This window comes from Penaeus monodon, chromosome 23 (genome assembly GCF_015228065.2).
Source record: "Penaeus monodon isolate SGIC_2016 chromosome 23, NSTDA_Pmon_1, whole genome shotgun sequence".
Classification (NCBI taxonomy): domain Eukaryota; kingdom Metazoa; phylum Arthropoda; class Malacostraca; order Decapoda; family Penaeidae; genus Penaeus; species Penaeus monodon.
In genome coordinates this window covers 15,186,940-15,187,207 of record NC_051408.1, presented here as the reverse complement: position 1 = coordinate 15,187,207, position 268 = coordinate 15,186,940, and the positions used below count along the sequence as shown (strand labels likewise).

The window sequence follows — 268 nt, the reverse complement described above, 5'->3', positions numbered from 1 at the left end:
CAAAAGATTTCATCATTATCATGCATTTGTATTGCTTCTTTCTGTTTTGTACATTGAAAGTAAATTATATTCTCCTAAAAATTCTTTGTTTTCTATAACTTTTTAGATCTAGGTGTGGTGGAGAGTGACCTGGAGCCTTGTCTGTATCCTGGTGGTGAGACAGAGGCTCTTAAAAGGCTTGAAAAATACATGGAGAGGAAGGTAGAGTTGCTTTTAAATTGTTATTTCATTGTCGAAATCTAGGCAGAATATTCAAAGTCATGAGGAA

General features: G+C 34.3%; 1 protein-coding gene across 1 annotated transcript in view; it reads left to right on the top strand.

Annotated features, from left to right (window-relative positions):
* LOC119587813 (cryptochrome-2-like) overlaps window positions 1-268 on the top strand; it is a gene marked incomplete at its 5' end in the record, with an annotated part of 8,629 nt that overhangs the window by 1,863 nt on the left and 6,498 nt on the right. The window contains 1 exon segment of the mRNA XM_037936513.1: window positions 107-201. Coding sequence (XP_037792441.1) covers window positions 107-201 — 95 coding nt within the window.